The sequence below is a fragment of the Barbus barbus genome, assembly GCF_936440315.1.
Source record: "Barbus barbus genome assembly, chromosome: 2".
NCBI classification, from domain to species: Eukaryota; Metazoa; Chordata; class Actinopteri; order Cypriniformes; family Cyprinidae; genus Barbus; species Barbus barbus.
In genome coordinates, this window is record NC_136730.1 from 17,631,491 (window position 1) to 17,644,938 (window position 13,448).

Below are 13,448 nucleotides of genomic sequence, written 5' to 3' on the forward strand. Positions count from 1 at the left end.
ATGAATCAATAACACCGAAAATGTTTGACAGTATTTGTCATCATCTTTTATGAGAATGTCAATTAGTTCCTAAAATCATCATCATTTAAATGCGCACACGTTCTCCTGTTAGTTTGCAGTCTTCAGTTCTCCATCTTCCTAATTTCCCTGCTTCTCTCCACAGGTGCAGAATCTGTAATACATAAGCAGGCAAGATGGTGGCGCTGTCTCTGAAGATCTGTGTGAGACAGTGTAATGTGGTGAAGACGATGCAGTTTGAGCCATCAACGGCTGTGTACGATGCATGCCGGGTCATCAGAGAGAGGGTTCCAGAAGCCCAGACAGGACAAGGTGGGATACCTTTCTTTCTATGTTTTTGTAGTACATCTATGGAAGCCCATTTCCGCCACTGAATAACAAAAAAAAAAAAACCTAATTGTGACTTTATCTCACAATTCTGACTTTTTTTTTTCCTCGCAATTTCAACTTTACATTTCGCAATTCTGACAAACTGGCAGTTCAGATTTTTTTTTTTTTCAGAATTGCGTGATATAAACTGCAATTGCGAGTTATAAAGTCAGAATTGTGAGAAACTCTTTCATCCAGATAAACTCACAATTCTGAGCAATGAAGTCAGAATTGTGAGTTATAAACTCGCAATTCTGAGAACATATTAGGTTTTTTTTCCCCCTCAGAACTGGACTTTAAGTCACAGTTCTGAGAAAAAAAGTCAGAATTGCGAGATAAAAAGCAATTACATTTTTTTATTTTTTTATTCAGTGGCAGAAATGGGCTTCCTTGTATATCAATGTTTACAGTGATTGCAAATCAAGTTGCTTTAGTTATATAATTTTGCCAAGTACAAGTTCTAATACAGTGTCTGTTGTTTCTCAGCTTCAGAATATGGGCTGTTTCTGTCAGATGAAGACCCTAGGAAAGGCATCTGGCTGGAAGGAGGCCGGACTCTGGACTATTACATGCTGAGAAATGGGGTGAGGCCTTTGATCTTCTGTCTCTCTATTTTACAAGCTCCTGTCAAATGTTCTGTGACATGTCTTTGCACTCTTGTCTTGTTTTGTGATGTGTCTTTGCACACTTTTTTTAATGCTGAAAGATGAGAAGAGGTCTTAACTCTGCTCTTGGTTATTTTTATAGTCTCTGAGCATGTGTGAGAGAGGGGAAAGGCTCCCCTTAGCGTCTACACTTACTAAGACAAGCTACAGCAATGTGATTAAAGACATTTGTCAGTGCAGCATGTGGCTTTTGTTTATATTTGTTTACACTTGCGAGTCTCTGTGCTTGTGCAAAGGAGTGTTGTATATAAAGACAAAGCCGAAAGCTTGTTCCCAGGAAGAAATAAAGATGTGTGTGCAGTGTAAATTGAAATGTGTTAAATGAAAATTTCATCAGTAGTGTTTCATCGTTTGTTGATCAAAAGACCTCTTCTTCTCCCTCATACACACACACAGATGTTCGGCTTTCACAACCACATGTCTGTCTGCACGCAAAGAACACTTTATATATCCTTTCCTCTTGTTTCTGTCTCAAACATATTCACATTCATTATAGTGTTTGCAAGGCAGCACCCATTTATATTCTTCACTCTGCAATTCTGCAAATAATTCAGCACAAACTGCTTCACATACAGATTCCTTTTGAACTTTTTGTAAATAATTTCAGCCTTAGGTTTGTGGTCTATATCTATATTTGTAAGCTTTATACTTTAAAAACTGATTTGCTATTGGTCTTGTCTTTTAACTCTATTTGCATGCTAGTTTTTATCATACTCCTCAACCATTTATAGTCATTTTTGCCTTTGAACAGATTAGATTTTTTTTCTACAGCTGGCAGAAAACAAGATGTACTGAACAGCAAAATGGCTTTAATGCAGAATTTCATCCAGAATCAAAGCATAAAACCTAAGCTTTCCTTAAATTTGAACACTATTCATTTGCTGTGATCAAGAAATGCAAATCTAATCAAATCCATTTCCTCTCTCTCGATCTCTTAGGACATACTGGAGTATAAGAAAAAACAGAGACCTCAGAAGATAAAAATGCTGGATGGAGCAGTAAAGACCATCATGGTGGATGATTCCAAAACTGTGGGAGAGCTGCTGGTCACCATCTGCAGTAGAATAGGTCAGTGATGTTCTCATACTATCTGAAGAACTAGAACTCTTCAGATAGAAGCTAGAACTCTATCATATACAGTTACTTTCTCAGATTCTTTTGAGAGGGCATCTGTGGCAATCCTGACTCACTTGGTTGCCATAGATTCAGTCATAGGGAAAAAAATCTGTAAACTGTTTGTCTTGTGATTTATAGTTTTTATTTAAAATGCAAGGTGACCTGGATTCAAATCCCAATGGTTTGCGCATACCTGTAGATGCAGTTTCATTGGACTGACCAAATATAGACAATGTTTCTGCCATAGCTTTTAAGACCTACATTTTTCCCATATACACTACTGTTCAGTTTGAGGGCATTTCTTTAAAAGAAAGAAAGAAAGAACACGGTTTTAACTTAGCAAGGATGAATCCGTAAAGACATTTATAATTATACAAAAGATTTATTTTTCAAATAAATGCTGTTCTTTTGAATTTTCTATTCATCAAAGTCTCAGAAAAGCAAAAATGTAGCAGTTTTCACACAAAAAAGCAACAAATCTTTTCAGCATTGATAATAATAGTAAATCTATCAAGCACGAAATCAGCATATTAAAATGATTTCTGAAGGATCATGTGACACTGAAGACTGGAGTAATGGCTGATCAAATAGCATGAGATTTCTTTAAAAAAAACACACACAAAAAAAAATCTTACTGACCACACAGGCCAAGTCTGTAACTATGTCTCATTGCTTCTCTTTCCAGGAATCACAAACTATGAAGAGTACTCGCTCATTCAGGAGGTGGTGGAGGAGAAGAAAGATGAAGGGACGGGCACACTGAAGAAAGACAGAACTCTACTGAGGGAGGAGAGGAAGATGGAGAAGCTCAAAGCTAAACTGCACACAGATGATGACTGTAGGTAACACATTAGCCACCCTATGCAGATAGATATGCCAAATTATTCTCCGGCTGTAGAACTGCTAAATGGGCCACAAAAAGTCAATAAACTTTAGGTTTAGAATTGTTTCAGGGTTTATCTTTGCTTCCTGTCCCTCTTACTATAATAAATGTTACTTGAGCACTAAATCAGCATTAGGATGATTTCTGAAGCATCATGTGACACTGATTATGAGTAATGGCTGATGAAAAATTCAGCTTTGCCATAACAGGAATAAATCACATTTTAAAATACACATTTACGTTTAAACTTCAATCGTTTTACTGTATTTTTGATCAAATAAATGCAGTCTTGGTGAGCATAAATCTTCTTTCAAAATCACTAACAATATCTAACTGACCCCAAACATTTCAAGGGTTGTATATCTTTTGTAAAGATGTTTGTAAACTGTACTATATAAATAGTTCCTGTTTTTCTCACAGTAAACTGGTTGGATCATGGACGTACATTTAGAGAACAGGGAGTCGAGGAGAGTGAAACTCTGCTGTTGAGACGAAAGTTTTTCTACTCCGATCAAAATGTGGACTCGCGAGATCCTGTGCAGCTCAATCTGCTCTATGTACAGGTTCGACTCACCTTTTGTCACTTATTATAATGATGTGATGTGAAAGTCATGATGAACACCCCAGTTTAGCTTCACATCCCTCCCGCAGTGATGTTGTCCTAACTAATGTGTTTCCATGGTTCTATACTTGCCAGTTCAATATAATGTATATAGATTGAAATTCTGTAAATCTCTCATTGGCATATGGCCCTAAAAGCCTCTCTGAGTGGTGCACTGAATGCTGTTTTACACATCGTATTGATCACAAAGTAGTGCAGCCCCTGTTACCTTTTTATAAGCTCTCCTTCTGTAAGGGGCTCGTTTGCTGATCTGGATCATTTCTGCTGTTTGAAATTATTTTTTTTCTCCCCCAAAGGCTTTGATTTAAAAAATGTGTCTATCTGCATGTGTTTCTCCAGGCGCGTGACGACATTCTGAATGGTTCTCATCCCGTGTCGTTTGACAAGGCTTGCGAATTTGGTGGAATTCAAGCACAGATCCAGTTTGGGCCTCATATAGAACATAAACACAAATCTGGATTTCTAGAGTAAGACCATGTACTAATACATTCTGTTATAGTTTACAGCCCCTCTGCTTCATATTGATGAGAAATGATGTGTAAAATCTAGATGTTGTAATGACCATATGCTCCATTAAGTTAATGAACTTAATATACTCAAATGAAAAGTGCTTAGACCCATTTAAATATTTTATATGTATCATATAACTGTAATGCCTGTTTGCATTTCAGTGTATTGTCTCTAATCTGCATACTTTGTGCATTTCATTTCGTTCAGCTTGAAGGAATTTCTGCCTAAGGAATACATAAAACAGAGAGGTGCAGAGAAGAAGATCTTTCAGGTGGGTCAGTTTATCCTGCACTTTGTTTATGAATGGATATCATTTTATACATGGTTGTCTGTTTCTTAAACTTCACTATTTGTAAGCAAAGATGTATGAGATGAATTAATTGGGTAGATGAGTAAACGTTTTATGAATTTTACAGGAACATAAGGCTTGTGGTGAAATGACAGAGATTGAAGCCAAAGTGAAGTATGTGAAGCTTGCACGATCCCTCAGAACATATGGAGTGTCTTTCTTCTTGGTGAAGGTAAAGTGTGTGTTTGTGTGTGTTGTACTTGGATATATAATCAGTTTTTTTACAGTGAAGATTCCAGTTGGGCAGTGACGCATTACCTATAGTAACGCGTTACTGTAACTTGATTACTTTTTTAGTAACGGAGTAATTTAACGCGTTATAATTTTCAAAATAATTAGAGTATAGTTACAAGCCGAGGTCTATATGCGTTACCGTGGATAGAATGCAGTGTTTTATCATCTAGATTGTAAAAAGGCGGTAGCACTCGCACTGTGGAATCCAGTGCCAGTGGATTAGAGACCTGCACTCCCGGGACTGCCACAAAATAGAAATATCTAAACATAAAATATCTAAAACAAATAAATGAACTAATATAAACGATTAACAGGCGCAAGCGTAGGCAGAGTTTCTATTTAGGCTATAACATGTGTTTTCAGCGTTGAGCAATGGCCAGCCAGGAGTGCAGTGCTCATGAATCCTCCCATTATAACACACGAATTGTAGACATTATGAAAGATTATGAATATATTCATTGTGTTATAACAGAGATTTGTGAGACTGCGATGAACTGAGATGTCTTTTAGAGATTATAAATGCAGCGCTCTTTGCTGGCATTCTGCCATGCCAAACCATGCATGCAGCAGCCGCTTGCTTTAGTTAAAATAGTGTTTTGTGAATGTTGATGCTTTAATAGGAAATATTTATCAGGGAGGGTTTATGCTGGGATTTCATAAATTTCATGGATGTAGCCACAGAAAAAAGTAACATAACTAGTAATGTAACTAATTACTTTTTAAATAAAGTAATCAGAACTGTATGGATACCCATATGGACATTCTGTTTTCTTATGTGTTTGTCATATTTTTTATTTAGCTCACGTATTGTGAAGATGCTTTTGAGATCAGCAGTCCCGAGTCACAATGTCACAGACCGTTTTCTTTCATACCCAAGTCCAGAAATTTTCTTCGGTGTACATGTTGCCAATCAATGTTCTCATGAGAGCTTTCATCATCCAAGAGGAATTCCACCTCCAGAATGATTCCATCTATTCAATGCACCCCCCCGACTCTATGATCTGCATTACTCATGGACTGATTACAGTTCAGCTCTGCTTGAGTTGTAAAGTTAAGGTGGAGCAGATGTGCTTGTGCTTAAAATAAAGATCACAATTTTGTTCTAGTTTTTATTTATCCCCTATGACCAGTATAATTATTCTCTGTATTCATAAACTCCAGCTATTTCCAGGGTGTTGTTTGTTTCTGGGAATTAGTGGTAAATACATTTGTGCAAAAAGCTAAAATGAGAAAGATTGGCAAAGATTGACTGTACAACTCTAAACTCAGACAGGACAGCAAAGCTCATGATATCCATCTGCTGACAGCTCTGAGAGAGAAAAGTGTGGAAACAGAAGAAGGATGATGAGCTTTAGAAAATCTGACAGGATGCAGGAAGAATGTTATGTGAAATAGGTAGATAATGAATTTAACTGTTTTGTTTTTTTCTTGCTGTTTGATTTTGTGGTAGCTCTACTTAAAGCCTTACTTAAAAAAATACATTATAAAGGTTTTCACAATGTATGTTGTATTGCATTATATCTTTTCATAAATAATTTTGTTAAAATGCACTATAATGTGTGAATGTTTGTTTTTAATTCATTATACTTTCTAAAACTGTAACAATGAATAGGTAAGTATTATAATGTATTACAGTATGCATTATAAGGTGCATTACAAGTCATAATCAATACATTAAAACTACATTTATAATGTGTTATATATATAAGGAAGTTAAGTAAAGTGTTACTGATTTTGTTTCTCAGGAAAAAATGAAAAGCAAAAATAAGCTGGTTCCAAGGCTGCTGGGTATAACCAAAGAATCAGTGATGCGAGTGGATGAGAAAACCAAAGATGTGGTTCAGGAGTGGCCACTTACTACAGTGAAAAGATGGGCCGCCTCACCTAAGAGCTTTACACTGGTAATTGTACAACACCCATTCTTTCAGACTTGCATTTGACTTTCATATTGCTCAAATAGCTCAGGTGCACCTCCTGTGTATGTATATGTATGTATGTAAATATATGTATTTGTGTATAACACTGTGCCCATATACAGGATTTCGGGGAGTATCAGGAGAGCTACTATTCCGTTCAGACCACCGAGGGGGAGCAGATATCTCAGCTTATAGCTGGTTACATCGATATCATTCTCAAGAAGGCCAGTATTAACTCCTTTAATTGTTTTTCCCTCATTAAATATTCAACATTTTGTTGTTTCATGTGCTTTCCTGAATGAGATCCTCCTGGATAACAGTATGCACAGTGTTACCAGATTAAACCTTATGTGAAAGTTTGTATAAAGTGTTTATTCACTTCTGTCTGGCTCTACAGAAACAAAGCAAAGACCGCTTTGGTTTAGAGGGAGATGAGGAGGCTACCATGTTAGAGGAATCGGTTTCTCCGAAAAAGTAAGACATGCAGAAATTGAGTCGGCAGTGATAAGAATCGTATTTCCTTTCAAGGTTTTGTCATTTCTTGCCAGTTGTCTTTGGAAATACTTCTGTAATCAGACCAGTACAGCATTACAGGAAACTCATGCTGGAAAAGCAACCTTATCTCAGACTCTATTTATCTAGATGGAGCTGAGGTTACCTGTTCCACACTGTTTCAATACTCAGCCTGTTTTAGAGTGTAGGCGTCTTCACTTCTTGAATAACCCCAGAGTGTTGTAGTACGAACACAAAAACCTTTTTACTTGTGCCTTTTTGTGTCATTCTCTATCTTTATATGTCGTTTCCTCTCTATCTTTCACAGATCTACTATATTGCAGCAGCAGTTTAACCGTGTCGGACAGGCAGAGCATGGCTCTGTGGCACTGCCTGGGATTTTGAGGTCCGGTTCTGTTGGCCCAGAAACGCTGAACATGGGCACCATGCCTTCTCCACAACAACAGATCACCACTGGACAGATGCATCTTGGACATATGCCACCACTGGTGAGTCTACATATACAAATGCTCCTGTTCATGGACCAATTAATCAGCAAAGTTCATAATTTGTTCAGTAATTGACCTCACATTGCACCTTGCTGTCTAGCAGCATATCAGCATCAGCCCCTACATAACGCATAGAGGTTGATCAGCAGCTGTCACAGTTTAGATTTGTTGGTGGATTAATGTGTCATTTTTGCCCTCCTTAATTGGGTGATCAGAGTGCAGCCCAACAGGCTCTCGTGGGAACCATTAACACCAGTATGCAAGCGGTGCAGCAGGCACAGTCAGACCTAGAGGAGGTGGAAGAGCTGCCACCACTTGGAGATGACATGGTGATAAAATGCACACATGACATTTTACTACTTACTTGTACCTATCACCAATGTTTTGTTTTATTTGAGATGATATGGTGAGAAAATTAATAAATGTCACTTCGCATTTACTTTCCTGTGTCCATTACCGATATTTTATTTTATTTTATTTTATTTTAAAAGTGAATTTTATGAGGATATAGTAAGGAAGTGCACACATCTTGCACACAATTTTTGACTCTCATGTACCTATTACCATTTTATTTATTTTTACTTTTACGTTTTTATTTTTATTACCTTTTATTTGTATGAATTTTTTTCAGGCTTCTAAAATGTGGATTCAGAACAAGATGGATGAGTCCAAGCATGATATTCACTCTCAGGTGGATGCTATTACTGCTGGAACTGCCTCTGTGGTTAATCTTACTGCTGGTAAAGCCTTGACTCTATTAAAATGTATTAAATTATCTTTTAGATAAAGCTTGAAGAGCTTTAAGTTTCGTCTGCAGTATAGTGATTTGACTGAGTTTTGCTATTCTATCTCCCAGGGGACCCGACAGACACGGATTATACAGCAGTAGGCTGTGCAATCACCACCATCTCCTCTAATCTGACGGAGATGTCAAAAGGTGTGAAGCTGCTGGCGGCTCTGATGGAGGATGAGGTGGGTAGTGGACAGGACCTCATGAGGGCTGCCAGGACCCTCACCGGAGCTGTATCTGACCTGCTTAAAGCTGTGGAGCCTACATCAGGAGAGGTGCGAGCAAAGAATATGCTGCGATTAATCATTATCTGTCATTTTGATGGACTGGACTGTTGAAAATTTTCTCTAATTCTTTTCATTTTCCCAAAATGTATATACAAATGCCATTTACATTTTTGTATCATCTGTATAGTTTCATCTTGAGACACAAATATGATTTAAAATAATTATTTTCACTTTTTCTATGGTAATATTTCTATTTTTTGTTAAAGGCAAATGTATTTTCAGATTGTGGGTTTTTTTATTTTAATTTGGTAAATGATTGTAATTTTTTATATTTTATTCTTCACAAGAAAATAACAATCAGTGATTGTGCGGTTGTGTTTTCTCATGCAGCCACGACAGACGGTTTTGACTGCAGCCGGCAGCATTGGTCAAGCCAGTGGAGATTTGCTTAGACAGATTGGAGAGAATGAAACGGATGAGCGCTTCCAGGTACACAGGTGTCTTTTAAGGAACGTGATGTACATTTGTGTTTTTATCGCCCTGAGTGTATGTGTGCATGTGTTTCAGGATGTCTTAATGAGCCTAGCTAAAGCCGTGGCTAATGCAGCAGCCATGATGGTTCTGAAGGCCAAGAATGTGGCACAGGTTTCTGAAGACAGCGTCTTGCAGAACAGGGTTATTGCAGCTGCGACCCAGTGCGCCCTCTCCACTTCCCAACTAGTGGCCTGTGCCAAGGTGGAGTTCACATGCACATGTTTCTAATCCAGATTGATTAAAAGAAGAAAAAAACTCTAACCATTTTTGTGTTTGTGTATCAGGTTGTGAGCCCCACTATCAGCTCCCCTGTGTGTCAAGAGCAGCTGATTGAAGCAGGGAAGCTGGTGGATCGTTCAGTGGAAGGTTGTGTGAAGGCCTGTCTGTCAGCTACCAGTGATGGAGAGCTTCTCAAGGCCGTCAGCGCAGCGGCTGGTATTGTCACACAGGCTCTCAGTGACCTACTCACACACGTGAGGAACTATGCCACACGCGGGGAACCCATTAGACGCTACGACCAGGCCACGGACACCATCATGACAGTTACAGAGAGTATTTTCTGCAGCATGGGTGATGCTGGTAAGATGAGTGCATCTTTTACACTACCATTCAATAGTTTGGAGTGGATGAGGCTTTTTATTTTTATTAATTGTAATGTATCCTATTCTCATCAAGATGACTAAAATACAGTAAAAACTATTTAAAATAACTGTTTTCTGTTTTAATTTATTTTAAAATGTAATTCATTCATGTAATGGCAAAGCTGAATTTTCAGCAGCCATTACTCCAGCCTTCAGTGTCACATGATCCTTCAGAAATTATTCTAATATGCAGATCTGGTATTTAAGAAACATTTGTTACTATAAATGTTAAACTGAAACTGTGATATTGTGAATATTTATTTTAAATGCGTCTTTTGTATCATTATGAAAGTCTTTACTTTCATTTTTTTCACAACAATTTAATGTGTCCATACTAACCCTACTGACTCCAGTGTTAGTGCAGTGACTGGTAGTCTAACTTATTTTATTTGCTTAGCTCCTCTTTGCTGTGTAATAATAGAGATGTACTATTCTCCTCCGTAGGTGAGATGGTACGACAGGCACGGGTTCTTGCCCAGGCGACCTCTGACCTGGTGAATGCCATGAGATCAGATGCTGAGGTGGAGGTGGATGTGAACAACTCCAAGAAGCTTCTTGCAGCTGCTAAACTGCTTGCAGATGCCACTGCTCGAATGGTTGAGGCTGCAAAGGTGGGTTTAATATAATATTGAGACATCTTTGCACTAATGAAGCATTTCCCACAAGTTATTTTGAGCATCTCTCTGTCTCTCTGTAATCTGGGATCTAATAGACAAGTAGTAGACTTGTTACATGTTTGTGTGTGTGTGTTTAGGGAGCTGCTGCGTACCCTGAAAATGAAGACCAGCAGCAGAAGCTCCGGGAGGCTGCGGAGGGGCTGCGTGTGGCCACAAACGCGGCTGCACAAAATGCCATCAAGAAGAAACTCATAACAAGACTGGAGGTCAGTGAATTACTTATGATTTTGATTATGAGTGTCCATGTTTATGATAAAAATAATTTAGACAGGGCTACGTGTGATCTACACAAGGAAAACGCTACACTGAGTGTCTGCTTTGTTTTTCCAGAACGCTGCTAAACAAGCTGCTGCTGCTGCAACTCAAACCATTGCGGCATCCCAGAATGCAGCAGCCTCTAACAAGAGCACTGCTGCCCACCAGCAACTTGTTCAAAGCTGCAGGGTTTGTATAATTTTTTTTTTTTTGAATTTCCAAACAAGTGGCAGTAATGATGGTCCTCCTGTTGTGTTTATAACTGTGTGTTTATATTCTCTGTGTTCATGTGCGTTAGGCTGTAGCTGACCACATTCCTCAGCTGGTGCAGGGAGTGAGGGGCAGTCAGGGTCAGCCAGAGGATGGTAGTGCCCAACTTGCCCTCATCATTGCCAGTCAGAACTTCCTTCAGGTAACCATCAATCCTTTCACTGATACTAACCACCTGTCATTCATCTGATACCAACACTCCTCTTTTAAAAGTGCTCTTTGATTGCTAAAAAGTCTAATTCTACGTTTGTCTTCCAGCCTGGAAGTAAGATGGTTTCTTCAGCGAAGTCGTCTGTGCCGACTGTGACGGATCAGGCAGCAGCCATGCAGCTTGGACAGTGTGCAAAGAATCTGGCCACCTGCCTGGCTGAACTCCGCACTGCTGCACAGACGGTACTGATTCTGTCGTCTCCACACATGTATTTAATGAGTAGACGATCCAGAATTGAAGACTGTCATTTACTTACCCTAGTAGCATTCCAAACCTCGATGACTTACTTTTGTGGAACAAAAAGATGATGTTTTGAAGAATGTTGGTAAACAAGCAGTTTCAGTTCCCATTGGCTTTCACTGTATGCACAAAAATACAATGGAAGTCAATGTTAACCGAAACTGTTTGGTTTGCAACATTCTTCAAAATATCTTAATTTCTGTTATGGGTTTGGATTGACATGAGGGTGAGTAAATGACAAAATGTTCATTTTTTTTGGCTGAACTGTCCCTTAATCAAATCCTGTCGTGATATCAAGGCTCACGAGGCGTGTGGCCCCATGGAGATCGACTCTGCACTTATTGCTGTGCAGACACTTAAGAATGAACTCAATGATGCAAAAATATCAGCTTCTGAGGGGCAGCTAAAACCTTTACCTGGGGAATCGGTGAGTTGAGACCTATTTAATATCAGTGATACTATTATTTTATAATTGAAAAAATATATCTTTTCAACGTAGACACACTGATAGTGTGGATTATGCATTCGTTTGATGTCATTTAATTTTTGTGGTTTAGTTGGAAAAATGCACTCAGTATCTGGGTGGCACATCTAAGGCTGTTGGTTCCTCAATGGCCCAACTGCTTACCTGTGCAGCACAGGGAAATGAGCATTACACAGGTAATACACCCACTCTCATATCTCAACACATTTATTTGGCTAAATGGGGACGTATCTTGCAGCTCTGTTCTTTCATGTAAAGCTAATTATAATTAATAACCATAGCCCTAAATGTTAAGATTTGTTTGGAATAAAAAAGTTATTTATATTCGAGGATGTTTCTAGAGGTTTTGTCAAATTAAGTTAATGTCCAGGGACTGTTTGGTTCCCTACAATATAGCTAAACAAACAAACATACATTCTGGTTCACACACACTCCCATGAATCGTATGTGTTTGCAGGTGTAGCTGCCAGTGAAACTGCCCAGGCTCTTAAGACATTAGCACAGGCTGCGAGGGGTGTTGCTGCTACCTCATCAGACCCTGCTGGAGCTGCAGCCATGTTGGATTCTGCTCGCGAGGTTATGGAAGGATCAGCTAAATTAATTTCTGAAGCCAAGGAGGCACTGGTTGCTCCTGGTGATGCAGAGATACAACAAAGGCTAGCGCAGGTGAGGGGGCAAAGAGAAGAACATTAAACTAAATTCAATCATTTAACAGATGTTATTATTCACAATATTAACTTAGAAATTAGGAAATCCACAAACAATTTATCATTGAGGAGCCAGCAATATTAGTAGTACCACGATACTGAATTTGAAAAATAAACTACTTTTCGTCAATTGCTGAAAGTACTATTCATTTTCTTTAAAAAAAAAAAAAAAAGTACATATAAATATTTCTAAATATATTTATATATATGTGTGCCTCTGTTTTGTGTGTTAGGTAGCAAAAGCTGTGTCCCACTCACTGAATGCTTGTGTGAACTGTTTACCTGGACAAAAGGATGTTGATATGGCTCTGAAAAGCATCGGAGAAGCCAGCAAAAAACTGCTTATAGAGACGGTGAGCTACAAACAAGGACTTTTTTTGTTGTTGTCATCACCCAATGTGCTAAATGCTAATGCTAATCAATGAAAATGCTCCACAAACATTGTAACTTGAAAATTTGTTCTATCCCTTAATGCAGTGGTTCCCAACCACATTCCTGGAGGCCCCCCAACACTGCATGTTTTCCTTGTCTCCTTAATCAAACACACCTGATTCAGATCATCACCTCATTAGTAGAGACAAAGGAGAGACAAAGGAGAGTTGCAAAATGTGCATTGTTGGGGGGACCTCCAGGAACGTGGTTGAGAACCACTGCCTTAATGTACTCTCACTGTCCTCAGTATAGTGCATGCAATTATTAAATGTCCTAATGTGTGTTTGGTAGCTGAGT

General features: G+C 38.6%; 1 protein-coding gene across 1 annotated transcript in view; it reads left to right on the top strand.

The window, feature by feature from the left end:
- LOC306843981 (talin-2-like) overlaps positions 1-13,448 on the top strand; it is a 50,569-nt gene that overhangs the window by 22,303 nt on the left and 14,818 nt on the right. Inside the window, exons 2-28 of the mRNA XM_079375763.1 lie at positions 164-330; positions 874-971; positions 1,991-2,120; positions 2,854-3,006; positions 3,472-3,614; positions 4,013-4,140; positions 4,391-4,454; positions 4,600-4,704; positions 6,512-6,667; positions 6,805-6,906; positions 7,080-7,156; positions 7,503-7,683; positions 7,899-8,012; positions 8,315-8,423; positions 8,540-8,748; positions 9,091-9,189; positions 9,268-9,435; positions 9,519-9,813; positions 10,320-10,486; positions 10,630-10,758; positions 10,883-10,996; positions 11,106-11,219; positions 11,336-11,470; positions 11,827-11,955; positions 12,086-12,188; positions 12,470-12,678; positions 12,953-13,072. Of these exons, the coding sequence (XP_079231889.1) occupies positions 195-330; positions 874-971; positions 1,991-2,120; positions 2,854-3,006; positions 3,472-3,614; positions 4,013-4,140; positions 4,391-4,454; positions 4,600-4,704; positions 6,512-6,667; positions 6,805-6,906; positions 7,080-7,156; positions 7,503-7,683; positions 7,899-8,012; positions 8,315-8,423; positions 8,540-8,748; positions 9,091-9,189; positions 9,268-9,435; positions 9,519-9,813; positions 10,320-10,486; positions 10,630-10,758; positions 10,883-10,996; positions 11,106-11,219; positions 11,336-11,470; positions 11,827-11,955; positions 12,086-12,188; positions 12,470-12,678; positions 12,953-13,072 (3,687 nt within the window). The 5' untranslated portion in view covers positions 164-194. The remainder of the gene's footprint in view (positions 1-163; positions 331-873; positions 972-1,990; positions 2,121-2,853; positions 3,007-3,471; positions 3,615-4,012; positions 4,141-4,390; positions 4,455-4,599; positions 4,705-6,511; positions 6,668-6,804; positions 6,907-7,079; positions 7,157-7,502; positions 7,684-7,898; positions 8,013-8,314; positions 8,424-8,539; positions 8,749-9,090; positions 9,190-9,267; positions 9,436-9,518; positions 9,814-10,319; positions 10,487-10,629; positions 10,759-10,882; positions 10,997-11,105; positions 11,220-11,335; positions 11,471-11,826; positions 11,956-12,085; positions 12,189-12,469; positions 12,679-12,952; positions 13,073-13,448) is intronic.